At 50.9% G+C, this 24,342-nt stretch overlaps 1 protein-coding gene, 1 long non-coding RNA gene and 1 other non-coding gene across 10 annotated transcripts; 2 read left to right on the top strand and 1 right to left on the bottom strand.

Annotated features, from left to right (window-relative positions):
- Nucleotides 1–633: 633 nt before the first annotated feature.
- LIG3 (DNA ligase 3) lies at nucleotides 634–21,433 on the bottom strand. 8 transcript variants are annotated; one of them, XM_008533130.2, is made up of 20 exons: nucleotides 21,068–21,433; nucleotides 18,549–19,099; nucleotides 16,079–16,222; nucleotides 13,985–14,182; nucleotides 13,172–13,323; nucleotides 12,522–12,688; nucleotides 12,331–12,408; nucleotides 11,690–11,858; nucleotides 9,935–10,090; nucleotides 8,077–8,208; nucleotides 7,598–7,677; nucleotides 6,497–6,584; nucleotides 6,073–6,150; nucleotides 5,616–5,739; nucleotides 4,852–4,994; nucleotides 4,437–4,511; nucleotides 3,830–3,976; nucleotides 3,134–3,341; nucleotides 2,614–2,735; nucleotides 634–1,448 (listed from the first exon to the last, which is right to left on the bottom strand). In XM_008533130.2, the coding sequence occupies exons 2-20, from the start codon at nucleotides 19,093–19,095 to the stop codon at nucleotides 1,215–1,217; spliced, it is 3,042 nt and encodes a 1,013-aa protein (XP_008531352.2). In that variant the 5' UTR covers nucleotides 19,096–19,099; nucleotides 21,068–21,433; the 3' UTR covers nucleotides 634–1,214. The 8 variants fall into 8 exon arrangements, with proteins under 8 accessions (XP_008531352.2, XP_008531354.2, XP_070418614.1 ...); XM_008533132.2 differs by having other exon boundaries at nucleotides 634–2,411; nucleotides 21,068–21,232; XM_070562513.1 differs by having other exon boundaries at nucleotides 21,072–21,226.
- On the top strand, nucleotides 21,316–23,132 carry LOC139074095 (uncharacterized). The gene is made up of 2 exons (XR_011523485.1): nucleotides 21,316–21,542; nucleotides 22,821–23,132. It is a non-coding gene; the product is annotated as an uncharacterized lncRNA (long non-coding RNA).
- Nucleotides 21,942–22,044, top strand: LOC139074247 (U6 spliceosomal RNA). The gene has a single exon (XR_011523783.1). It is a non-coding gene; the product is annotated as a U6 spliceosomal RNA (small nuclear RNA).
- Nucleotides 23,133–24,342: the final 1,210 nt, after the last annotated feature.

A 24,342-nucleotide genomic window follows, 5' to 3' on the forward strand; every position in this document is an offset into this window, starting at 1 on the left:
TAAGTGCTTCATATAATGGACCTTGAGTGCACTTACTCTTTACAGCAACCCTGTGATTTAGGCACAATTCCTATCCCCGTTCCTCTTGGAGGAATGGAAGCTCAGATGTTAACTTGCCTGAGGTTACAGCTGTTAAGTTTCGGGGCTTGGATTTGAACCAGGTCTGTTTACACCCACAGTGTCCAATGTCACATGTGACCATTTAGAGTCGAATTAAAATGAAAACTCCCTTTTCTCAGTTGTTAGCCACCTTTCAAGTGCTCAGCAGCTGAATGTGGTTGTCTCCTATCAGCCAGCGGAGATTTACATTGCCACAAAGAGTTCTGTGGACCAGCACTCATCTATACTCAACTGCTTTTTATTCAAATAGATCGGCCTTGGTGATCTGTTACAAAGAACAGGAGCCGTTCTTTGTAAGCAGCCTGTGTAGATTTGTTCTCAGGTGGTTTTTCTCTTAAAGAGCAGTCTTGTTTCTGATTTTGGGGAGGCAGAGCCTCCTGGAGCCCCATATCCCCCAGAGGAATAGCCCAAACAACCTCCCTTTTCTTCATAAAGGCCCCATTTTTCCTACCTGATCCTGGTTCCCTCCCTTCAAACCGGGGCCCATACTCTGCAATAGGAGAACACAGAGAATTAAGTCATAAAATTAATTTTTTCTTCTTTCAAATGAGGCTTCATTCCTGGCAAAACAGGCCAGGCTGAATACAAGTTTTGCCAAATAGCATTTCTGAGGGCAGCCTTTTAAATACAACTTTAAAATGAGCCTGGAAGCAAAAGGGGCAGCAGGCAAGGAGGGGAGAAGACTGCCACCAGGACTGGCTTTGTGGACAGCGCGTCAACAGCTAGAATTTCACTCCTTAGTTGCTCGGGAAATTACAGGGGGTGTACAGGGGGAAAAGGACAGAGATAACTGCAAGATATTTTATTTATTAAAAAAAAAAAAAGCTTTTTTAAAGACGACAAAACCAGCACCCAGATCTGAAAGACCTATGTAAACCAGCAAGAGAAACTGATGTCACTGGTGGCACCCATGGCAACTAACCCCTGGTCGGGAAGAGACCATGTGCGGTTGGTGGGTTTTGGAAGATGCACAGCTTGGAGAAGCAAGCCCGTGCCCGCCCTGTGCTGCCCCTGGCCTGCGTGTCCCAGCCAAAGACCAGTCCAGTGGTGTGGTGGGGAAGAGGATGGCGTGAGGGAGAGGGAAGCCAGCAGGCCTAGCAGGGAGCTACTAGTCTCCGTTTCCGGATACATGCCCAAATCCACTCTGGGGAGACCTGCTGGGCCTCAGGGTTCTTGTCCCTGCTACCCAGCACATGTGTGGCTGAAGCCATGTCAAATTCCTGCACCACGTCCCCATCGAATGCCACAAAGTAGCGTCTGAGACGGCTGAAGTCTGGTGTGGAGGGCGGCAGGTAGAGCCGCACCCCAGTGAAGATGTCCAGCAGCACCTGCAAATGCACAGGGGTCAGAAGTGGGGCCGGACCTGTGCCGGGGGAAGATGGGTCTCCATCCACACGAGTCCAGGACACAGAACACAGAGGTTAGAACAGGAGGCAGAGACAGAGGGAGCCTAGCGGTCAGGACACAAGCAGAGTTTACTGGAGAAAAGGCACAGGCATCAAGACCCCCATCCTCCACCCACTCCAGATTATGCAGGACTGACATGTCGCTCCATCCCTGCCTGGAGGAAAAGGAGGGAGCAAGGGTAGGTCCCAACACTGGGGACCTGGAGAAGGGAAAAGTACGTGTCTCTAAGAACCATCCAGTGGCTGGTGGGCAGGGCCAGTGGCTCTCAGATTCAGTGATGTTGCTGGATCAAGCGGTCTCCCGTGCACAACTAGCTGGCCTGGGGGAGCTGAGAGCCCCGCTCAGTACTGTGGAGGGATTCAAGGGCTTTAGAGGGAAGATGGGTGAGGTGCCACAGGTCTGCTGGGGACTGGGTTCAGGGCCTGCGCTGCGAGACTTCTGTGCTTACTCTTGGCGGGGGGTGGGGTGTGGGGTGGTGCAGTCACACTGTACGGTGATCGAATGTTTGTCTATCTGCCCTTTGGGTCATCAGCTCCTCCCAGGGCGGAGCCTAGGTACTGGCCTCAGGAGGTGCTTGCTAGCTGTTGTCAAACCAAAGACTGACAAAGGAGTACAAAAGGGAAAAGGGTCCTTAGGTGGGAGGACAGTCACCAAGCCAGTGCCCTCTCCCCATCCTGCCTGGCTGGCCCTGCTCTCTCCCGGTGCACAAATTCACACTGCTGCACTCCCACACCCAGACTGGGCTTTCTCCCCTTTAATGTAATTTGTGACTTGGGACCAACAGCTGGGTGGGTCCCTGCAGCCTCTCTTGGCTAGGCTGGGCTGTTCTATCGCCTGCCTGCTGGCACAGCTCTCCTTCCTCTCTGCTCGCTGGGTGGCGGCCTCTGCAAGGCAACAAGAAGGCACCGGGTGGAACAGTGGCACTGCTGGCCCTGCCCGTGACGGAGGAGCAGCTGCAGGTGGGGAGGGGATTTGGCCATTAGTCCCGAAAACACCTTTCTTCATCTCAAAGTTCATGTGCGGAGGGTTGGGAACGTGAGGCCCTGGGCCAAAGCAGCCCCTTGTGCCTGCCATTCTTGCCCTCACCTTTGTTTGGCATGGGGTCTCATCAGGAGCCTTCCGCTTCTCCCCCGTTTTGAAGGGAGAAGACTCTGTGACCAGCTTCTGTCCCCCTTTCACAGGGGATGGCTTTGCAGTGGGCTTGCTGCCTACAGGAGAGAGCTCAGGATCAGAACTAAGAAGAGGGTAAGGGGAGCTGATAATGGTCCCTGAATTCAGGGCAGCAAAGAGAAGGACCAGGCCCGTCCCCTGCTGTGAGCGTGGGTGAGATGGGAGGGAAGAACTGCAAGCTAAGCCCCTGAGCTGAGGTGGCTTGTCCTCGGAGCAGTTGGCTCTCCCAGGTGCTGTCATTTACTGAGCAGATGGAGGGTGCCCAGCAGAAGGGCTTCTGGCCCATGGCTGGACACACAATAGGAATGCAGTGAGCGTCAGCTGCGGTGGACAGAACCACATATCTCAGAGCTGGAGAGGGGGACTGGGTCCCTGTCCTTCCCTCTCTGCCCTCACACCACCCTCTCCATCACCCCAGCCCCTCCTTTCTCCTTACCGCCTTTGCTGTTGGGGCTACTCAGCTTCCCTCCCGCCTTCTTGGCACTAGTGGAGGGCTGCTTGGGGGAGGCTCTGGGGGCCTTGCACGACACAGCAGGCCCCGAGGTGCCCTCATTCTCTCCATTGCTGCCCCCTGTGGTGGAGCTCCCCTCATCTCCGGCCACTACAGTGAAGTCCGCCTTCTCCTTGGACAGCTGGTACAGTTCCTGAGGGGGAGGGAGAAGGGCGGGTGGTATCATTCCAGGCCTTGGCCTCAGAGGTGCTCTGTGTGGTGTGTTTCAGCACGTGGCTGGGGAACAAAGGGGAGAAACACAAACAGCAGGGAAAAGCAGCTGGCTTCCTTGGTGCTTTTCTAAACTTTGGCCCTGTTTCTTGAGTAATTAGTGCAAATCACTGTTCTCCGTGCTCCAGTTCTTATCAGCAACACAGAGACTACAGCCTGGGGCCAGGCCCTCAGCAGTGCCCAGGCTGCTCCGTGGGCCTGATAAAGGCAGGGCTCTCGACTTGGCACTGTGGGCGGAGGCCTAGTGCTGCTGCCCCTGGCCCTCCAACAGTTTGGTCTCCCTTCCTGCCTTGCCCTGTCTCGGTGGAATGGGAGAAAGAAGACACAGGAGGTGAGAAGAGGCCAGACGCTCAAGGTTCCAAGGCTGGGATCGTGGGGTAGAGGATACACATGCCACCTAAGAGCCAGCACCTTGAGCTGGGGGAGGTTAGTGGCAGATTTCCAGTCCTTATCTTCACGGATTCGGGTGCAGCGAGGGAATCGGATGGAGATCCCATCGGCGGTGTGAGCCTCAGATTTGGAGAACTCGGCCCCTGTGATCTCCCACACGGCAGCTTTCTGTCAGGAGTAAGTCAGGCCACTCACTGGTTGAGAAGAAAAAAACACCTTCCAACCAGCTAGAGGCAATACAGAGCACTTAAAACCACAAAAGCGCTGGCTCACAGGTGGAGACGGGTTCTAGTCCCACTGTTGCTGCTGAGGCTGTGTGACTTTAGGGAAGTCCTGTCTCTTCTCTGGGCCTCGCTTTCTCTGTCAGTGCAAGAAGGGACTAGGCCTTCCTGGTCACTTCTAGAGCAGGCTCTCTGTGACTAGGGGATGGGTAATCTCTGCCTCTTGCTATTGAGGATGATTTCTCAGTGTTGACTGGCCACCCCCACACCTGTCATCACTTGGCTGAACAGTCCAGAACCCCATCCCTGGGTGGACTGTCAGTTAGGCTGAGAAGGCATCTTTGTATCACTAGAGAATGTGCACGCTCATTCTGTGGGCTGGAGGACCCAGGCCACAGGGCTGATACCTTTGGGTCTGGGACGATGAAGTCAGGATAGTAGATCTTATTGATTTTCAGCCAGCTGGGTATCTTGCTGGGATCCTGGAGGAGAGAAGATGTTATCCTGGACTGTTCCCAAGCCAAAACAAGACTTACACCCCCTCTTGGTCACGGGCTTGTGGGAAGAGGTGACTTATCACAAAAGGCTGACCCTCACCCGATGGGAGCCTCCCTGCCCAGACAGGGTGTGGCCTAGAGGGCACGCAGGCCAGTTTCCACAAGGTGGGGACTTAGAGACTTTGAAGGCCTAACACTGCTCCCATGGCCAAGCAGCGGCTCGCCTTTCTGTGGAGACAGACAAACGATACCTGCAGTCCCCAGTGCAGCCCCTCAGTAGCGATGGCCGGTCCAGAGGCCGGGGCCAGCTGGGACCCTTCCTCACCTTGCTGATCTTCACCATGTCCAGTTCCTTCTGCAGGCGGGCGAGCGTTGCATCATCATGGCCTCCTGAACACTTGGTGACTGTGCACCACTTCTGGCTGCTTGGGTCGTAGCAGCCCATGAGGAAGATGGACATCATGCCACCTAGGAGGGGGGAAGGGCTAAGTTGTGGGTGGAGGGAGCCATCTCTGCCAGCCCCACAGGCCCAGGGAGAGGCAGCCTGCTGGAGAGGGAAGGGCCGGGGCCTTGGCATCAGAGCGCCAGGTCACCTCTGGGATGTACCTCTTCCTAGCTATACAAGTTTCACATGTAAGAGCCCCAGTTTCCTCCTCAGTAAACTAGGGATAATCAAACATAACTTGCTGGGCTCTGGTGAGAAGTAAAAGGAACTGGAATTGAATAGTGCCTGGCATGTAGCAGACTGCCCGACAGTTCTGGTTCCTCAGACCCCAGCTTCCCCTCCAGTCAGGAAATTCTGAGGTTCCCTGAGGAGAAAGCTGCCAGACCCCGGAGAAATACTTGGAGGTGAACTTCTTGGTGCCAGGCTAGAAGAGGGTATTCTTGCCTGACCTCTCCCTGCCCGAGTCTGTAGCTCTCAGATGTCCCTGCCTGAGGTGACATGGGCCAGGTTGGGGCCCCTGAACCCAGAACTCTGGAAGTCATGACTGGCCATGCTGGCAGATCAAGCCAATAAAAAGGCCAGCCTGTACCTTGAGTGGAGCCTCTCAAAGAAAGACCATTCCAGGGGCCAGAGGCCTCCCTGACCTTTGCTCCCTTGCCCATAGAAGGCCCCAAGGACCACCAGGTCAGCTGTGTCAGCCATGGCCCCCTCGTTCAAATAGTCTTTCTTCACTTTCAGCCAATGCCGCTTTCCAGGCTCATATGTACCCTAAGGGGAAACAAGAGAGACGACGAACTAGAATGGAGACTCCACGAGGGTGGGAGTTACCTCTTAGCTAACACACCGGTTCTGTTGCAGTGCCCCGCCCGCTCTGGGGAAGAGCCCTTGGACCCCAGGCACTAAGGGGCTAGACACAGACCCATCCTCTGGATCCAGAACAGACCTGTCCGAACCCCAGACAGGCCCCCCTCAGCACCCACCCCAACCACCTTAGGCCGCCACTGCCATCTCCTGGCCAGGGCTGGAAAGGCTTGGGGAGAGCTTAGAGCTGGCAGGCGAAAGCCGAAGATGTGACCGAAAGCCAAAGATGTGACTGTTTACCTTCACGTCCTTCAGCACCAGCCCTTCCAACCCTTCTCGGATCACCCGGTTTATCATGTCGGCCAAGTCTGCAGCTTTCTGAGGGGTAACAGGAGAGATGTCGAGGTTGGTGTGAGACTAGAGAGTGTGCTGTGGGAGTGAGGTATGAGTTGTTCCTTTTGGCACACTAGTTAAGTACTCACTTGAATATAAGGAACAAAAGGCTTGCAAAACAGGGACCCTCCCAACCAGAGAGCCACTGTGGCTTTGAGACACAGGGAGCCACCCAGGAAGCTGTTTCACACCCCGCCCTCCTAGGTGGAGGTAGTGGGCCACCTACGCACATCAGCAGACTCATTCTCCCAGTCACACCTGGCCCAAGGGGTTGTCTGCCCTGCTTTCAGACCACCAGGATGCTGCCCAGGCGGGTGGGGTCTTTGCTCACCGTGACTCTCTTCATTTCTGAGAACATGATCCGGTTGGGAATTTCAACCATGTTATCATGAAGAAACTTCCGCCGCTCACACAGAGGCCTGGGGGACAGGACAGGAGAGCTGAGGTCAGGCCAGGATGCCCCCCTCATTAGAAGTTCTGAGGAGGGAAGAGACCCAATGATAAACTGCTGCTTCCTGAGGGTCTGCCGTGGTTTAAAGGCCTCGTGTCCTGCCAAGGGCTCCAAGGGCTGCACTGTGACCAAGGATGGACAACTGTGAGCTGTGGCGTAGAGCTACTTCATTGTTGTACTTCCTGTTTCTACTTCACCGAGCCCAGGAGAACTGGCCTCTGGCCCAAACAGACTGTATAAACTCTGGTCCCACTTGAAAAATGACTCTGAGTCTCTTGTTCATCCCCTGCACCCTGCCTCACCCCAGGCCCAAGGTTGGCTGGTTCTTGGGTCAGCGGGCTGACAGGCTTCAGGACCTGAAGCCCAGATCCCAACTCCAACCCACAGCCATTCTTTCTCTCTTCTACTTCCTTCCCCTTGCTTACTCGAGGAGGAGGGCTGCTGTGGGAGGCGTGGGGGCAGAGACACATTTCTAAGCACGGAGGGCCCATACTGGTTCCTCGGGCCTCTGAATTTGGATGCAGCTGAGTCAAGACGCTAGTTCTCCCTAAAACAGTCCCACCCACAGTGCCCCTCCAATCATGAGTTTCCTGCTGTCGGCCTCTTCCGAAAGCAAAAGCTCTCAGCTGAAAACCATCTGCCCGCCTCCTTGCGGGGACTGTTGGAGAAATCAACTGAAACCTTACTTTGCTCACAGTCTATTTCTCGTCAACAGTCCATTTTGCTGTAGCAGAGAAACTCCCCCGGGGGTTTGGGTTCTCTCTGAGGCCGAGGCTCTCAGGGATGGGATCTAGTCCACACGTCAGCTCCTCTTAACACGGAACAGGGACTTAACTGCGTAGCAAGTACGCTACCTCTCAGCTCCCTCCGCCGCTGCCCAGCTCCCTGGCACCAAGAGGCACATGCTCCAGCCCCTTCCCCCCTCCTTTCCAATGTAAACCCCCCACCTCCCCAACCAAGAACCGAAAAGGGATTCCTCACCTGTCCATCAAGCTGACCTCATTGAAGTAAATACAATCAAAAACAAACAGGCAGACATTAGCATCCTGGAAGGCAGCTTTCTGGAAGGGAAAATGAGGCAGTAGGTAGATGAGGGACAAAAATAAGAGGGCATGAAAAATGGGGAGTACCAGTCCACCTCTGGAGACCCTCTGAAGCACCTGAAAGAAAAGTCCTATTTGTGCTTTGAAGCCCCTGGGCCGTAAGGGCACTTAGCAGATGGTCCTGAATGAAACCGACCCAATTATAAGTTAGTTCCCAAGACTAGCTCCTTTTTATGCAAGAAAACAAAAACAAAACACATCTAAACTCAGGACTAAGTTCAGAAACAGTTCAGAAATGAAAAATAAGCCCAACCCAAAGTAAGCGATACATTCCTCCCCATTTAGGCCGCTAGCACATACACATACATGCACACGACACGCACAGTCATCCTTGCACATTTGGCCCTGAGTCAGTACCTTGTGCACTCCCAGAGTCCCAAAGGGCAGTGGTTTGCCTGTCTTGTTGTCAATCAGGAGCACCTCAGAGTCCAAGATCATGCTGTGGCCTCCAGGGAACGCCTGGGGGATGTAGTCCTTAAAGTGGGCCACCTGGAGACGGAAGGGCCACTCAGGTGAGGAAGGACCTAAAGCAGGGCCACCGACAGCAAAACCCAGGCCCCAGAAAGAACAGAGAACACCAACGTGTGGAAGCCCAGATCATGTGCAGAACATAGATCTTGTCAACTACCTAGACAAGAGGAATAGGGTAAGTTTCAGGACCTCTGTCCAGACCCAGGTAGCGGGTGGCTCATGCTGTGTCACTTTCTATGCGCTGCAGAGAAGGAGAGTTTGGAGGAAAAAGGAAGAAAGAGACAGAGAATCTGTAGGGGAGGAGGTGGAGCAGACAAACATGGAAGGGAGGGAGGAAAGGCAGGCAGGCAGAGATCTGTGGGGGAGCACAGACTGGTGGGATAAAATGTAGAAAGGAAAAAATGAACCCCCTCAGGAGCAGCAAGGAAACATGAGTCTTCTCTGAGTGGGAGCTCTGAACCCACAGCCATCTTCAGAATGAGTAAGAAAGGAGGTTTGGAACTGCATTTTTTCCTGATAAAGGCAGGGCCCTAGTCTGAAAGTTCCAGACAAGGAGAGGTCCCACTGTAACCCATGGCAGCCCCGGCCAAGTGATGCCAGCAATGAGGTCCAGAGAGCATGACTGGGGTCCAACCCCTGGGCAGGCACACAGTCCACCATCACCTGTGAGGCTTGCAGTGGGACAGGAAAGGGCTGCACATCATCCCACTCGACCGAACCAAAAGCACCAGGGAGACCAGGATGAACGAACCTCTGGGAAGGGAGGGCAGCAAAAGGGCTCTAATTCTGGAAAGCTGTGCTTAAACTTCTTCCTGGTAACAGGAGAGCTTCCCCAGCAGTTTTACTGTGCCCCACAGAGCAAGCGAGCCTGCACTAGTGCTCCAGGGGGTGGCCCTGCTTAGCTCTCCTCTGGAACCCTGGAAATAAAGGGCCTGACTGCACCATGCTCCAGCAGTAAGGCAAGGCTGAGGTAAGGATGGGAGCCATATACTACCTGCCCGGCCCCACTGGGGCCATCAGAGATGGAGTCTGAGCTGGGACAGAAGCAGCTGCAAGCACAGGAAGTCCATTGCCTCACAAGCTACCCAGGCCAGATGTTCCAGCTGCTGTTCCCTGAAGACCCCCCCAAAGGCTCGCAGAGGCCCTGGAGCTGAGAAGGGCTGCGGAGGGAGGTTCTCGATGTTGCCTGATGAAGGGCAGGAGTCTGGGTTCCCAGATGTCTCCAAGGGATTTTGTTTACGTCAGAACGTAAGCTTCCAGAGGGCCAGAATTTTTGTCCATTTTGTTTACTGCTGTCCATCCACTACCCAGAACAGTGCCTAGTACAGACTATGCACTTGATAAATATTTGCTGAACAAATTCATGAAGGACAGCCCAACGGTTCTTTGCACAGGAGCTGTAATTTAGCTCAGGGAGGTACACACAGGACATGGAAACGCAAAAGACAAGTGCTGGAGAACACTCATCAGCTGAGCTCACTGTCCTGCCGCCGCCACGGGCCAGGGAAGCATCACTGCCCTTGGGGCTCCGTGCTGACTATCCCGAGTCTGGGCTCTTGGGCTGTCCCTACTGGGCAGCCCCTCATTATTAGAAGGCTCCAAAAATGAATAAATGAATTCATTCAACAAATACAGAACAAACCCTATTGTGTACCAGGGCTGGAATGGCTATGGAACTCTGGCCCTGAGATTCTTAGAGGCAGGAAAGGAAAGACAGTCCCAGTAGAAAGGCAAGGCCACATACCTTGTGAGGCAGGACAGGCTTGAGACTGCGGCTGAAGTAGCTGAAGTGGTCCCCGTTCTTATGCACCTGGACTCGCTCCCCATCGTACTTGATCTCAGAGAACATGCCATTAGGACACTTCTTCATCGCATACTCGATGGACTTGCAGGCCTCCGCCTTGGGGTGGGGAAAGAAAAGCCAGAGACTTACAGGGTGCTCTTCCAATGAGGGGCTCTCAGCAGAGACAGCCCCAGGACCCAGGGCCCAGGGCCCAGGGACTGATTGCCAGAGCACACCCTCAGGGCAGGCCAGTGCAAAGGTGATGGGAACGGACAAGGCCGGCCAGTATCACATGCTGACTATAATGCATCAGTGGAGTCGACGTAAGAACTTGCATTTTGAGGAATATAAGTGCAATTCATTGTAGAGCAAATAAAATTTCACAGAAACAGCATTTCATTTTTGGGTCCATAATTTAGGGTCTTGCAGGGCCTCTGTCTCATTATTAAACATATCACTTATCTCAGCACAGGAGGTGTGCAGAGGTAAGACTGGAGAGTGCAGGTGACAGTAAGGCTGCAGAGGGCAGTGATCAAGGCTCCCTAGGACAGGACACGACACAGGAGTGCCGACTCACATACCTGTGCCATCCTGACTCACACAGCAATGGCTACCATTTTGGGGGTATTTATGTGTCAGATTATATCCTTCAGTTCTTTTCCTCCTCGATGTGATAGCTTATGTGATAGATATTGTTGTTTTCATTTTATGGATGAGAAAGCTCAAGTTCAAAGAGATTAAGTACTTACTTACAGTTACATAGCTAGTAAATGGAGGAATGAGGTTTGAATCCAGGCCCAACTCCAAAGCCTGTGTGGTTAGCCACTACACTACATGACTGCCACTCTTCAAATGACAGGCTGTGGAAGAGACTCCAGAAGGAATTCTTACAAAAGTCAGAAAGGTCACGACTGCAGGTGACCAGGGTCCTGTCCTGGGCACGGAGAGCTCACTATTTTGGTGCTGGCTGTCCTACATTCCCAGGAGGGAGAGAACACTTCCCTACCCCAAACACAGAACCCTAAACCAAGGCTTTGATGTAGCACACAAGACAATTTCATAGAAAGCACTGCACACCACTGGAACAGCCCAAAGGGTCTCACAGGAGGCACGCCAACATACGTGGAGAGTCTTGTTGTACAGGAAAACCAATGCCAGGAAGGAAGTCCCATTTCTCAGGAAAGGGGATTCATGAGCAGAGGCCCAAGATGATCTCTGTCAGGGCTGGTCTTCATTCCTTAAGATTCCTCTTTCCAGAAGAAAAGGAAGCCCAAGTCACCCTGTCGTAGGAAGCCTGGCTCTGCCACTCTCACAGCTATTTTGGGGCTGATCACAGAACCTCAGGAGTTACATAATATACCCACCTGTCTTCAGGAAAGATGAAACCACTAAACCACTGTAGGTAGATGCTTCCGAGGGTTTCATACGTCATTCACACAAGGAAACTAAAGACCCAGAGAGGCTAAGTAACTTACCCAAGATTCTAGAGCGTGCCGGTGGCAGAGCTGGGCCTGGAGTTCAGGTATTCCACTAGATCATGCCGTCTTCTCCTTTGCCTTCACTTCCCCACTGAGAATACCCCTCTGCCTCGCCACTCTTCCTTCCCTAAACTCCGCGAGGCAACTTTCAAGGGCTGGCACCCTCATACCCTTCTAGATCTTACACGGAACAGCATACTTGGCGAGGAAGAGAGCAGGGCCAGAGCAGCATCCTTACCAGCATGGGCTGCACCGGGGTCATGAGCGAGGCCTGGACACTCAGAGCCCGTCTCTGGCCGGGCTCCTTCTCCACCTCCTGCTCGTTGCGGAGGACCCGCTCCACCACGTCTTGCAGGTTGCGTGAGGCTTTGAAGGCTTCATAGGCATTGGGGTCAAGGGCATCTAACCTGCCAAGGGGGACAGGAGCAAGGAAACAAAAACCAGTGCCTTTGACCTTATTGATTAGGATAGCAGTCTGTCTTCTAGAGAAGAGGGAGCCTAACATATGGGGGAGTGGTTATGTTTTATTGTCTAAAGACTTTCACAGAAAAAAAAGCTCTCAGAAAACTCAGCTCTTTGGCGATGCTGTGCCTACAGGATGCTGCCTTAGCAAAGAGGGGGCTGGAGTGGACAAGAAACTCACATTACACTTATTGAACATATTCCATACTTTCAATTGTAACAACGCTGTGAGAAAGGTACTGTTACCTCCACTTTACTTATGAGAAAATGGAGGCTGAGCTAGGTCAAGTGATGGATCCTAGAGGAAGGAAGAAGGTAGAATCAGGATTCAAATCCAGATTGGGACTCTGAAGTCCTGACAGCAGCAGGCAACAAAGGGAACTGGCAGCTTAGGCTGTCAGAGGGCCTGGTACTTACACGTGTTTTGCACCTGAGTTCATCTTCAGATCATGTTTGATCAACCTGATGATGCACTTAAGGTCATTGGCTGTACACCTAGGAGGATAAGGCACATTCGACTTGGTGTCTGAAGAGCTCTGGACCCCTAAACCTTCCTCACCTGGCGATTCCACCTCCCCAGGCCCATCCCCACTGGGCAGCTCCCCTACCTGGAGGCGATGTCCTGCAGGGCCTGTTGCTGCTCATCCTCCTTGGTGAGCTTGGAGAGCTGCAGGAGGAATTCGTCCACCTCCTGGATAGTAAGGAGGCTCTTGGCAGCTGGGGGGAAAGACTTGCTCTGCTCAAAGAAGACTCTGATTGTCTCTGACACGTCACCCTGTCTCCAAAAACCAAAATGCCACTGCTGCAACCCGACTGGCCAAGTGTATACCCCAAGCTCCCAGGACTGAAGGTGAATCAGAGATTTCAATCATCATTCCTGTCCTCAACTCACACATATTGACCTCACTTCTTAGAGAATCTGCCCCACCCACAGCTCCTGGAAAGGGGACCTCCATCCACCACAGGATCTGGTCACGTGGCTTAGCTGAGAAATGGCCCAAGAACTAATCCAGGGCTGAGCCAATGTGATTCCTGTTGGATCGATCTCTCATGGCTTAGCAATAGGATTTCAGTCCCCAGAACCTTGTGAAACTAACAGCTGTAGCCTCGCCTATCAGCTCCCCTCAGAAAAGAAGCTTGCTCAAACGGGTTTCAGTTTCCTAATCCAGTATGTGCCCTAACCAGAAAAAAGAGGTTACAAGTGCTTGGCTTGGCAGAACCCCACTTGGAACGTCGCCTACCCTCCCCGTCCTCTGACCTGCTCTAGGTCTCGTGCCATGTCATCTGGGTTGCAGTTAAAAATGCGGCTGAAAAGCTTCACAATCTGCTTATCATTCAAGTTGTAAACACTTTTAATAACACCCGGCAGCAGCAGCTTCACTGTTAGGTACACGTCACCATGGAAACCATCTGGAGACAGAAGAAAGGAACCCTTCTTGAGAAATGGAGCTTAAATAAACAAATACATAAACTCAAGGAAGCAAAAGATGCCTACATTGCTGCCTGTGCTGCCACCGTACCCTGTACATTTCACTATAGTAGTAGACGCCACAGCGTTTGGCGGCTGGCAGTTTACGTGTCTGCCTCCCCTTTAGTCCCGGGATGAACTCCTGCAGGGCAGAGCCATGACTTTCACTTCAGTGTCCCCAGTGAGGAGCACATTACAGATGCCAATGATGATTTGTTAGATGAACGAAAGAAACAAGAGTTGGAAGATTCTATTCCAAGCTGTGCATGTGGTTCACAAAAACCTAATCAAACATGCAGGACAGTGAATTTTCCTCTTGGTCAAATGGGATTGGTTCTTCTGGTTATTCTGGGGCAGAATAAGGGCAGAAAAAGAAAGACGCCAATACGCTCTGAGCAGAACTGGCTACTTTGCAGGGCCCAGCACAAAATGAAAATGCAGGGCTCTTTGTTCAAAATTAAGAATTTCAAGATGGCAACAGAAAAGCATCAAACCAAGCATGGGACCCTGTGCAACTGTACAGCTCACATGCCCACGAAGCCGGCTGGCCACGGCTCTGAACTCCTCAGAGGAAAAGCCCATCGAGGCTCCTCTAGGCCCCACCTCCTGCCGAGCCTTTCCGAAGGAAGTCCTGGATGATCTGGGTCTTTGTGTTGTAGCTGGGATTTTCAGCCACCATGGCACACAACTTCCGAAACTCACGCAGCAGACAGTCCTTATGCTTGGGGTCACACTTGCTTGAGGACAGACTTCTCTTAGGGGTAGGTCTTGAGTGGGCTTCCCCAGAGTTGTTGGGCTTGGCTGTTGGACAGAGAAAAAGGGAGAGAGAAATAGCAGAGATGATACATTTTGCCTTGCTGAGAAGGAAGAAAGGGAAATTCACAGACACTCTGCTGGTCCTCTATAGGTAGCTTCACTTAATCTCTCAAAACAGCCCTTTGGAGTAGATATCATTATACCCATCTTACAGGGATACAGGTAAAGAAATGGAGGTCAAGTAATTTCCCCAAATCTCACAGCAATTAGTGGTAAAGAAACAGTGGCCTCACACCAAAGCAGGAAATCAGCTGATGTGCATCCCTTTACATGAGTGCTTCGGAGAAGAACAAAGGCTGCCTTCATGCCGAGAGCGGTCAGCAGGATCTCAGGGCAACTGTAAGGCTGACCCCAGAAAAGTCGGATTGAGGAAGGGAGAAGAAATCGAAGGACATGTTAAGTCAATGTGAAATCACAGCTATCGCAGACTGTAAGGGCTGGAAGAAGCCTTCAGGATTATATTGTCCAACCTCTTCTTAGTGAGGAGGAGACGACGGCCTGAGAAAAGAAGACATGCCCAGCTGCTCACCACCCCCACCCACCGCCATCACCACTCTTTTCTTTCTTACTGTCAAAATAAAAGGTAGTCAGCGAGCAGGGCTTCCCTCCAGACACTCCACAGTGACCGTACAACTCTTGAGAGACCCATCTTCCCTCCTTGTGACCATTTACAAAGCAAATTTCACTCTGCAAGCTTGCAGCAGAGCCATTAGCAAGCAGGCTGCTGACGTAAGCTTCTTGCCTGGGCTTCCTACAGTATAAATCCATCCTCACCTCCGACCTGGAGTCTACAGAGGATTGCAGGGGACACAATCTCCCAAATGGCAACGTTCAGGAGAGTACAACAACAAGAACACCCCATTTCTCTCCCAAATTCCCTCCCCAGGACCAGGGCTCTTCCAGAAACATGCTGTCCTTATCATCACTTGCACTCTTCTGTATTTTTATCTTTGGCCTACCATTAAACAAAAAACTTCAGAGTTTTAAAATAATAAAAATCCCATAAAGTCAGACACCATTTCTTTGACTTTATCTCCTTTAGTCCTTGTGGGAACACTGTGGGGTAAACGGGCAGGTGTTGCCATTCCCACCTCCCAGATGAGACCACAGAGGCGAAGGGACTTGCTTCCCTAAGCTGTCAGGTGACAGTGCTGGAATCAGGACCCGGGTCTTTTGACTCAAGCCTAGGCTTCTTTCACTCACATAAAGCAAACTCCTCAAACAACTTCTGAGTCCATGTGTTTTGGCTTTAATTTTTTTTACCTGAGTCAATCACAAGAATGCCTCCAAATAAAAGAGGCAACAGGGTGAGGGGTAGAAGAGCACAGCTGTCGCAGTTATTAGAGTTCAGGGTAAATGCTAACTCCATAAGGGAGCTGCACATCGGCTCTCTCACTCATGAGACCGGCCTAGTAAAACACTTCCTAAGGGTAACTGAAGAACGAATGGAACTGAATACGTAAAAGCCGCAGCTCGATGCTGTCTGCTCCATTAGGCCACGCGTGACATCTCCTTTCTTCCACCTTTCACCTCCAGTTTGGGCAAGTTTAGGGAACCTATTCCTCAAAATTCTTTCATTACCAAAAAACAAGGAAGCAAAGGGCAGGTTATAATAAGCTCTGTCTGACCCTGGTAACTACTTCAAGGGGAAAAAGTCTTGACAAAACAAACATCTTTTTGCCGCAATAGAGACTAAAGCACACAAAGAAACGCCATACAAGTGGAGCGTTGAGAATTAGCCACACCCATCTCTGTTCACATGGAAGCAGAGTATTAATGAGACTAGACAGCACAGACCCTTCACTCTTAGCCAGAGTCCCAAATAGGATAGCAAATTAAAAGGAAGACGGTAACAGCTAATGTAGCCCTAACCTATCTTACCTGAAAAGCCAGAAAATTTCCGGGGATTCGTATTGGTGACAAACGAGGCACCTTTCACTGGAGATGTCACCTGGCCAGTGGCCGTCAGCTTAGCCTGGACAACAGCTTTCTTCTTTGGTGTGCTTGCTGCCTTAGAAGACAGATCTGTAGGACCCCAAAAGAAGGGAATGCATCCTTCAGTGAAAGACTCTGAGAAAGCTTCCAAAGAATCTATCGACCGCTCTTACAGCCTTGCTTGGCAAGTTACTACCACGGCATTACCCCCAAGGCTGGCTGCTGGCTGGCCAGGCTTTCTGAGTGCAGGTAGCAGGTAATCAAATATTGGGAGGTAGGCTGTTCTGGGGACAAAAAACCCAGTTACCCTTTTCTTCTATTAATAACTGAAATTTTCATTTCTCTCTCCACCTCTCATCCCACATATAATAATTGCCAGATCATCCGGAGGAAATCAGAAATCATACCTCAACAGATACAACTGGGGGACTTCAGCTCCATGGAACTAGCCCCAATTTACAGATGTACAAGAAAGGAAAATGCAGATGGATAACAGTGCACGTCAGCCTGGCACAGGCAGGAGGCCTTCCAGCTGCTGAGTCAGTGGACAGCGTAACTCTACCGCGTACTTCTCCTCCTTGAATGAGACAGGTCAAGAAGGACCAGAGGCGGAGCCCAGGGGCTCGGGCCGGGCAGGGCGGGATGGGGAGCTCGAGAAAGGAATACACGAGTAGTTTTCTCTCCTGGAAGTCTTTGCTCTCAAAGAACAAGGATAAGGCCCCATTTCAGAACCACTGTTCGAGTCCTCCTACAGGGACAAGACCACACCTAATCAAAGACGCAAATATTACTTTCAAGATGAGGACACTGAAGGTCATAAAGGACTAACTGGATTTGAAAGCATCAGCGTAAGATTTCTAACATGCATACACATGGATATGCACGTATGTGCGCACATATATGTATCTGTCATCTGTTTTTAGTTCTGTCTGCTGAAAGGGCTTAATAGTAAAGACACCTCATGGCAACAAGGAAACGTAGCATCCAGATTTTGGTCTCTCATGCCTTCCTCCACTAATGGGAACCAGGCCTCCTCAGAGACACGGCTCATTCTAGGGCGACGGCAGGGTGCATACAAGTTGAGCGTAAGAGCAGCCTGCTACGCAGAAATGAAGGAAGTACTTTAACACATTTTTAAAAAATGATGAGGGCATCCAGGACACATAAACCAGTTTAAAAGGGCTCCCAACTGGCTAAATATGGGACAGTTTAGTACCAAATTAATAAAGTACAGTAAAATTATAAGCCACCAGGAAAAACTAGTACTCTATGAGTCCATACAGATAATAAGTTGACAGATAAAAGGGGGTGATGGTGGTACGGTACCCTAGTCTTCAAAAATGTCACTGTCATAAAAGAAAAAGACTATGGAAATGTTCCAGATCAAAGGGGGCCAAAGAGATATGACAATGAAATGCAATAGCTGATTCTAGATTGGGCTTCTATAGTGGAGGGGGAAAAAGCTGTAAAACATATTATTGGATCAATTGACAAAAGTGGAATACAGATGGTAGATTAAAGTATTATATCAAGGATACATTTACTAAAATTGATACCTGTATTATGGTCATGTTAGAGAATATTCCTATTCTTTTTTTTGAGGAAGATTAGCCCTGAGCTAACTACTGCCAGTCCTCCTCTTTTTTGCTGAGGAATCCTGGCCCTGAGCTGACATCCGTGCCCATCTTCCTCTACTTTATATGTGGGACGCCTGCCACAGCATGGCTTGCCAAGCGGTGCCATGTCCGCACCCGGGATCCGAACCAGCGAACCCTGGGCCTCCGAGAAGCAGAACGTGCCGCTGCGCCACCGGGCCAGCCCCAAGTATTCTTATTCTTGAGATATACACATTGAAGTATTTAACGGCAAAGCACTATGATGAATGCAACCTACTCTCAAACAGTTCAGGAAAGAAAACTGTGTGTGGAAGGAGAGAATAATTGAGCGCACATTGGGGGCTGGCCCGTGGCACAGTGGTTAAGTTTGCATGCTCTGCTTTGGCAGCCTGGGGTTTCACTGGTTCTGATCCGGGGCACAGACCTACACACCACTTAGCAAGCCATGCTGTGGCAGGCGTCCCAAGTATAAAACAGTGCAAGATGGGCACGGATGTTAGCTCAGGGCCAGTCTTCCTCAGCAAAAAAGAGGAGGATTGGTGGCTAACGTTAGCTCAGAGCTAATCTTCCTCAAAAAAAAAAAAAAGAGTGCACATGAATACAAAAGACAAAATGTTAACAATAGGTAAATGTGGGTAAAGGGAATACAAGCATTCTTTGCATTATTTTTATTCTTCCAACTCTTCTGTGAGTTTGAAATTATTTCCAAATAAAAAGTTAAACAACAACAAAACTGGACTCTACTCTCCTTATCCCCTTTTCTCTCAACACTTAAGAGGAGAAAGTATTCTCTAGCACACCTGCAATGTGCTGGCTTATCTGTTCCTTCTCATTATCTTCCAGCTCTTCCCAGCCTTCCAGCTCCGTGATGTCCTCGATTTTTTTTGTGGTGGCCCGGGCCCGCTCCAGTTTCTCAAACATGCATTTGATGTGGTACCACTCTTTCATATCACCCCCAGACTCCGAGAAGGGATTGGGCACTACTTTGCCGATGCGGCACACCCCCTTCACAATCTTTTCCTTGCATTTTTTGCAGCCAGCTGTGCCACGCTTGGCATAGTCCACACAGAACCGCTGCTCAGCCATCTCACAGGGGCCACTGCAGAGTCCCACATGCGACCCTGGCAAGGAAACAAAGCAGGTGGCACACGGTCTTAGACTGCCTTCCTGGAATGACAGAAATGGCTTTCTTCTGTGGAGGAGGCAGCGCCCATGAAGCAGGTCTGTTTCTGACCACTGGCTGAACTGTCTTGTGTCAGGCCAGTGATGTTCTCGGAACAGGCAGGGTTCTCTTCGGCTGAGGGCACGGAAGACTGGTGGGAAGAGGATCTTGAAAGCCAGAGTCATACAGCTGCATGAAAGGGTGAGAGTCAGAAAAAGTGAGATGTAAACAAGGAGCTGGGCTCCCAGTCTTCTCAAAGACCGAAGTCCTAATACAGCCCATGCTGACTAACCAAACGCTTACCAAAGTATTAAAGATTTCTTGCCTACAGGATGGAGAAGAGTTCCTATATAGGGAAATTCAGTTTGCAAAGGAGTGTTCAAGGATCTAATGTACACGTGTATATCTAGTAAATCACAATCAAGAGAATCCAAATAACATAAAAGCTGTTCTCAGGCCATCAGCAATATTGAAAATCATAATGGGTGACGATCCTTAGGTATTACAAGATCCTGAAGTTTCTTTTTAATCACCAAGAAAAATTACACTATGTTCATGAAGTTTTTAAAGTGAAGTATAACATATACGCCATTGTCAGAAAATTAAGCCACTATATAGATCTGTGATTTAATCAGAAGCCCTATTTTGAGAGGCAATCAAACAGAGCTTAGAACAGACTGCTTGGGTTCAAATTCTAGCTCATTAGCTGTGTGACCTTGGTGGGTTACTTAACTTCTCAGTTCCTCAATTTCTTCGACTGTAAACTGTGGATGATAACAGTGCCTAACTCAAGGGGTTGTCATGCTAAGAGTAAAGCCCTCAGAACAGAGCTGGGCACACAACAGGAACTCACTAACCATGAGCTCTTATTATCATCGGTGAAGCAGCTATCCTTTAAGCAGAGGCTCCCTATGTGCAATCAGCCTGCCTGCAATTCAGGACCTTGAATCGGGGAATGCTGAAGTCACCAGACCGCAAGAATCAAAGAAACATAAATCAATCCAAATGGAAATACGGATTATAGTTGCACGGTATCCCCTCTTCTTCTTAAATTCGTATTTTCCAAACTATCTTCATAATTCTCGCTTTCAATATACTGGAAATTATTTTCAGCCTGCACACCGCTTTGTAGCGAAATTGCTATTGGGCTATAACGAAAAGCAGGCTTTATTTCCTGTAGTGCAACAAGAAGCAAGTGGACGGGGATCAGGGACGGGAGCGCCAGTGTGACCGCACACTTCAGGGACTATGCTATCCCCTCCGAGTCTCAGTTTTCTTATTTCTAAAACAGAAAATAATCCCGACCTCACGGGATGGTTGGGAAAACTAAAACGAGTCCACGGATGGGCTGGGACCGGGGGGGAGGGGAAGGGCTCTGAACTTCCCGAAAACGTATACAAGACGTGCATATTCATAAATGTACATTTTGGGGGGAGGAGGTCCATGATTTTCATGTAATTCACAAAGGGCTCTGCAACAAGCACAAGTTATAGAACCACAGGGGTGCGGTGGGTGAAAGCACGGCAGGCGCCCCGTAAGAGGAGCTCCGAAGAGATCGGGTCTCCACGCCTCCCTGCCCCCGGGGAGCGATCAGAGGAGCGCCGCCCCCCTCAGGGCCGCCAGCAGGCACGAGGCTGCTTTGAGGAAACCGTCTGCCCCGCCGCCCCAGCGGCTGCGGTCTGCACTTCCTCAAAGGGGGCCCGAGTGAGCTCTAGGAACCGCCGCGCCGGCCGCCCCGGCCGGGAAGCGCAGCCCGCGGCCGCCGTGCCAGGAGCGCTTGCCCGCGACGCTTTGGGGACAGCGGGCCGGGGACTGGCCACTGGGGAGGCGGCGGGCAGGCGCGTCCCTCGGCTCCGGCCGGCCGGGGACAGGGACCCAGCCCGGGGCCGGGGCCGCGGCGGGGAGGGGAGGGCTCCCGAGCTCCCCCCGAGGCGCCCCGACTTCACCGGGCCCCCCCCCCCCCCGCGCGCACCGTGGGGGTCCCGGCAGCGGCGAGCCAACCCCTGTGGGCTCCCGGGGGGCCGCCACGTCACGGAGGGTGTGCCCCGGGCTCCTTGGGCGGGGGAGGAGCGGAGGGGCGGCTCCAGGGCCGCGCCGAGCCCCGGACCCCCGGCCGGCCCCCTCCGCACCGCCCGGGCCCGCCGCGCCGCCCCTCACCTGCCTTCCAGGCTCCGGCGCGCACCATAGGCCTCCGACCAGGCGCCCCCAGGCCGCGCGCCGCCACGACGGTTGTAGCGCCTGTCTCTTTAAATCCGGGTCCTTGAGCTGGCCGCAGCGCGCAGGCGCAAAGGCCAAGGCCCACGGTACGCCGCGGGTCTCCCCGCCCCTCACCTGCCACGTGGGCCGTGGTCCGGTTGGACAGAGGGAGGACCTGGGCTCCGTGTGGGGGTGTGGGGGTGGTTCCCGGTCTGCGATCGCGGCGGAGGTGCGAGAACGTGGTGGCGCCCAGCGGCGCAGCCACCCTTGAACTTCCGAGGGTCCTCTGATTTGCTCAGTGTTAGAGATGATCAAGTCCTTAAAGATACTGATTGAGAAACTGTTGTAATAAGCTTGGGGAAGGCAAAGACCGCGTGATTCAATCTATTTTTCTGTATTCCTTCTGTCTTGTGCCCCGCCCAGTGCGTAGCACATAGTAAGTATTCAATAAATAATTTTGAATTGAAAAGCAGCTCTAGATAGATAGATGTAAAGTGTAAAGGAGTGATGAGGAGAGTAACCCCTTGATTGTGGATCATTTAACCTGTATTCTCTCTCTTACACCTCCTGTTAAGTTTTTGAGAGATTAGGATGGCTATTTTTTTACAGAAGAATAGCAGGCTCAGAGAAGGTAAGTGAACTTGTTCAGGGTCTAGGAACGGCAAGCAATTGGGCATTGTTAGGTAAGCAAAGATCAGATCCTGGAGGGAATTCTGTGCTATGTGAAAAAGAGCTTGACCTTGGTTATGGAGGGGATGGAGAACCGTGAAGGGCCTTATGGAATAGTAACTACTGTTGAAGCTAGGTAGGGGAGAGGCTGAGGCAAGGGATCTTGGTACTGCCGCAGCAGCACGTACACTAAAATTAGAAAGATACAGAGAGTAGCATGTGTCCTGGGCAAGGATGACTCGCAAATTTCGGAAGCATTCCATATTTTTAAGGAAAAAAAGTGTTTTTCTTTTTGTTCTATCTATATGAGGTGATGGATGCCAACTAAACACTGCAGTAATCATTTTACAGTATATGTAACTCAAACCATTGTGCTGTACATCTTACACTGTATAGTGACTTATGTCACTTAGATCTCAGTAAAATTGTGGGGGAGAAAAGGTTCTTGTAGCGACCCCTGTGAGAGATGAAAGTAGCCCGAACAAGGTCAGTTAGTTGAGGTGGAGAGCAAGGCGGATTTTTTGATAAGTGTTTAGATTTTAAATTATCTTCTAGATAAAGTCCTCATTTACCTAAAGATGAAATGGGATGGCTTGGGTGAGCAAGTAGATAATGGTGCTGAACTGAAGTAGAAAATGAGAGGGGAGGAGGAGGTATTTGGGGTGAAAGGATGAGTTATGTTTTGAGTATATTAAGTTTGATTGGTTGAGGCCAACCGCAATCCCCCTGTTTGAAGTGGGGAAAGTCTGTCTTGTGCCGCAGAAGGAACAAAATCTTTGGGATTAGAAGGTCACTGGAGAGTCAGATCCCAACGCTGGCAGTTGAGTGATCCTGAGCACGTCTCTATCACGACATTTATTACATTGTTTTGAAAACCCCCTTGACTGTATCTGTCTTTTTCCCTAGCCCTGTTCGGTCGGCATTAGCTACATGTGGCTTTCGAGCTCTTGAAGTGTGGCTAGTCTGAATTGAGATGCGCTATAGGTGTAAGATACACACCAATTTTTTTTTTTAAAGATTTTATTTTTCCTTTTTCTCCCCAAAGCCCCGCGGGACTTAGTTGTGTATTTTTAGTTGTGGGTCCTTCCAGTTGTGGCATGTGGGATGCTGCCCCAGCATGGCTTGATGAGTGGTGCCATGTCCACGCCCAGGATTCGAACCGGTGAAACCCTGGGTCGCCGAAGCAGAGCGCGCGAACTTAACCATTCGGCCATGGGGCTGGCCCCTGCTCACCAATTTTGAAGACGTGTTACCAAACAAAGACTGTAATATATCTCGTTAATCATATACTTACTTTACATGTTGAAGTGATATTTTGGATATGTTGGGTTTAATAAAAATATATTCTTAAAATTAATTTGAACTGTTTAATTCTTTGAAAATGTGGTGACTAGAAATATGAAACTGCATCCTTGGCTCACATTGTATTTCTGTGGGACAGCACTGCCCTAGACTTCAAACCTGTTTTTGGAGGGTGGCATCTGTACCTTATGCAGCTTTCTATCCGCCTTGCCTTGAACAGTACCAGGCACATGGTAGGCGCTCAGCAAACGTTTATGAAGCCCATGAGGGAATGGAATGAATGAATGAAGCTCTGAAAGTGATAAGCTCCCTGACAAGGATGTTCATTACATTGTATCTTTAACAATGTTTGGTGTAAATGTGCAAAAGGACTCAGGCTCTAAATGTTTGGCTTGATTCGAGCTCTGAGGGACCTCTAATGATGTCTTTGACTCGGGCCTCCCGCTGTAAAATGGCACTAGGTGTGAAAGTTGGCAGTTGCGTTTCCTTAGAGAAGTGGGATCTGCTGCCAAGGAGAATGCGGTAACGTGCGGTGGGAATAGCAGGGCTTTGGAATCACATGGACTTAGGTTTGAATTAATGTTCCACCACTGGCTGTGTAACCTTCGTCTATTTTCCTTACTTCTCTGGCCCTCAGTTTTCATGGTGAAATGGGGATAAAAATACCTCTTAGGATTGTGTGTGACAGTTAAATGAGATGACTTATATTAACTTGCAAACCGCTTGGCACTTAGAGGAATTTCAGTAAGTGTGCATTCTCCTCCGCTCCCCAGCCTGGATACATTCTTCCCCCTCAGTTCATCCATTCAGTCAGTCACCAGTCAGTGGAGTATTTATTGAGTGCCTGCTCTGTGTTCGGCACTGTTCCAGGAACTGAATGCAGCAGTGAAACAAAGCAGACAACCCCCTACCCTCGTGGAGCTAACAGGTTAGTGTGGGACACATAATAAACAGGAAGTAAGATACACAGCACATAAGGCGGTGATGGCGCTATGGAGAAAAGGCAGAGGAGGAGGATAGGAGGTGCCAGGCAGGTGGGGTGGGGGTGGCAGTTTTAAGTACAGTGGTCAGGAAGGCCTCACCAACAAAGTGACAACAGTAAAGACTTGAAGGAATGAAAGAGAGCCCCATGGAATTCCAGGGTAGCCAGAGCAGCAAGCAAAGGCCCAGAGACCCGGATTTGTCTGTCCTGTTGGGAGATCAGCAAGGAGACAGGTGTAGCTAGAGCAGCAGGAGTTAAGGTTGAGAAGAGCTAGAGGTGAGGT

This window comes from Equus przewalskii, chromosome 10, assembly GCF_037783145.1.
Source record: "Equus przewalskii isolate Varuska chromosome 10, EquPr2, whole genome shotgun sequence".
NCBI lineage: Eukaryota > Metazoa > Chordata > Mammalia > Perissodactyla > Equidae > Equus > Equus przewalskii.

Coding starts and splice junctions, on each gene's coding strand:
- LIG3 (XM_008533130.2), bottom strand. CDS start 19,095: ATGACTCTGGCTTTCAAGATCCTCTTCCCACCAGTCTTCCGTGCCCTC. Junction 10,091..11,689: donor CCCCGGTGCAGCCCATGCTG/GTAAGGATGCTG, acceptor CCCCACCCCAAG/GCGGAGGCCTGCAAGTCCAT. Junction 7,678..8,076: donor GGACTCTGGGAGTGCACAAG/GTACTGACTCAG, acceptor TTTCCCTTCCAG/AAAGCTGCCTTCCAGGATGC.